Source organism: Micromys minutus, assembly GCF_963924665.1.
Source record: "Micromys minutus genome assembly, chromosome: 7".
Classification (NCBI taxonomy): Eukaryota; Metazoa; Chordata; class Mammalia; order Rodentia; family Muridae; genus Micromys; species Micromys minutus.
The window spans coordinates 73349176-73351286 of record NC_137976.1 but is presented as its reverse complement, the minus strand read 5'-3'; the positions used below and the strand labels follow the sequence as shown (position 1 = coordinate 73351286).

At 61.2% G+C, this 2111-nt stretch overlaps 1 protein-coding gene across 1 annotated transcript; it reads left to right on the top strand.

The window, feature by feature from the left end:
* Positions 1-215: 215 nt before the first annotated feature.
* Positions 216-1629, top strand: GSC2 (goosecoid homeobox 2; the record flags this gene model as incomplete). The annotated part of the gene is made up of 3 exons (XM_080919562.1): positions 216-465; positions 581-834; positions 1528-1629. 3 exons carry the CDS (start codon positions 216-218, stop codon positions 1627-1629), a joined length of 606 nt encoding a protein of 201 aa, XP_080775688.1.
* Positions 1630-2111: the final 482 nt, after the last annotated feature.

Here is a 2111-nt window from a genome sequence, read left to right as displayed (position 1 = left end):
ATCTCTGGACGTGGCGGATAGCAGGGCTCCCTCCTCGCAGCGTAGACCCCGTACTCAGACGGAGGGGCTCGCCCTCTTCGGTGGCCGGGGATTAGCTCTCTGAGGACTGGATGACGGGATTATCGCACGCGAACGCGGCGCCCGGTCTGGGGATTACCGCACCTCCCACCCCCTATGTATATATATTCCGCCTCTCGCGCCGGCCGCCTTCGGGCATGGCGACTGCAGGCAGCGCGGCGAGCCGCAGGGACCCTGGGCGTCTGTGCCCTTTCTCCATCGAGCACATCCTCTCCAGCCTGCCCGAGCGCAGGCCCGCGGCGCGGCCACCGCAGCCCGTCGGTGGTCGGAACACCGCTGAGCCGGACGAACCCGAGGCTCCGGTCCGCGATGCTCCCTGCGCCTGCTGCTGCTGCTGCAACCCACGCGCCGCGCCCCACGAATCCCCGGAGACGCCGTCCAGGCCGGGTGAGTGCGCGCCCAGGGGCATGGCTAGGCGGGGGATCTCGCGGGGGCGGCGGGCGGGGCGAGCCCGGCTCCCACCCTAACCCTATGCCTGACCGCCCTCCTCCCCGTCCGGTAGGCTTGCGGCTAGCGTGGCCACTGCGGCTGGCGCCCGCGTCGCCCTCGCCCTTGACGGCGCCGAGCGCAGGCTCCCCGGCGCTGACTGGCACGGGCGGTCCCGGCCCGCAGCGGCGCACGCGGCGCCACCGTACCATCTTCAGCGAGGAGCAGCTGCAGGCGCTCGAGGCGCTCTTCGTGCAGAACCAGTATCCCGACGTGGGCACGCGCGAACGCTTGGCGGTCCGCATCCGCCTGCGAGAGGAGCGCGTGGAGGTGGGTGTTCCGCCCTCAGCCTGGAGGCCAGCTCCGGGGCCGCCTCTTTTCTTTCAGAGACCGACCTTCCAGACGGTGCTTCACCTCGCAGCCGTCTACACTGGAGGAGAACCCCATGATCACTTAATGGGGGCGCGGGGCCAGTTCTTCCAACATGCTATTTGGATGTCGCTGGAACTGGAAGGGGTTAAGAGTCGTTTTCTCTGCTTTTGTCCGGCTCCCCGGTTTCTCCTGATGATGAAATACGCATTTGTTCCTGCCCCAGATTCGAGAAAGTTTAGAAATGTCCAAAACTAGCCAGGTGTAGTGCGTAGTTACATGCAATTGTAATCTCAACACTTGGGGAGATGGAGGCAGGAGGATCGTGAGTTTGTCAAAGCCATTTTCTTCACATAGTGAGAAGCCACCTAAGTTACACGGTTAGTGGGAGAGAGAGAGTGGGAAGATGGCGGGGGGGGGGGGGCAGGAAAGGCAGAGAGACAGACAGATCCTGGTTGCTACTGGGCTCAGGCTGGGGAGACTAGGGAAGTAGTAAGTCTTGGTCCTTTTCTTCTGTGTGTGAGGGAAGGACATGGTACAGATCCATTCACTTACACCTCCGTGGTGAAGCCTACCACCTGGCCCACCCATCAGTCTTTTCTTTGGATGGTAGGTCCTCGGGGCCTGAGCTGTCCTGGTCTCCCTCCTCCTCAGGTCTGGTTCAAGAACCGCCGGGCCAAGTGGAGACACCAAAAGCGTGCTTCCTCGTCGAGGCTTGTGCCCGGGACTAAGAAACCTCACAAGGAGAGTTGTTGATGGTGTCCGGAGTTTCTTCTGGCTTTGGCCGGTGAAGTGGAGCACAAGGAAGTAGGAGGGAACAGACCTACTTGAACAGGAACTAAAGCTGCCAGTGCTGGGAGACAGGGCATCCAAAGCCTTCTCACCCGTGAAAGGAGGGCGTGTAGGGCAGGAACCAGAGACCTCCTGCAGGTAAAGTGCAGACACAAAGCAGGTCAACTTCCTCAGCCACCAGGAGCACCTAGAAGCTCTAGCTCCATGCAGGACACAGAGCCTTCCTCCCACCTCATGCCTGTCTCCAAGACTGGCCTCTTCTTTGTTCCTCCACCTTCCCGTGCAAGGCAACACCGTCTCACTCTGTCCTCAAAGGCCTTGCACTGGCCCTGGTGTCAGGAGGATAAATTATCGTTGGGAATTTCCAGGTCTCTGCATCTGCACCTTCATCTCGGCCTTGAGGTGATGCCAAGAAATAAACAAAATCGGCAAAGACCACAGACCAG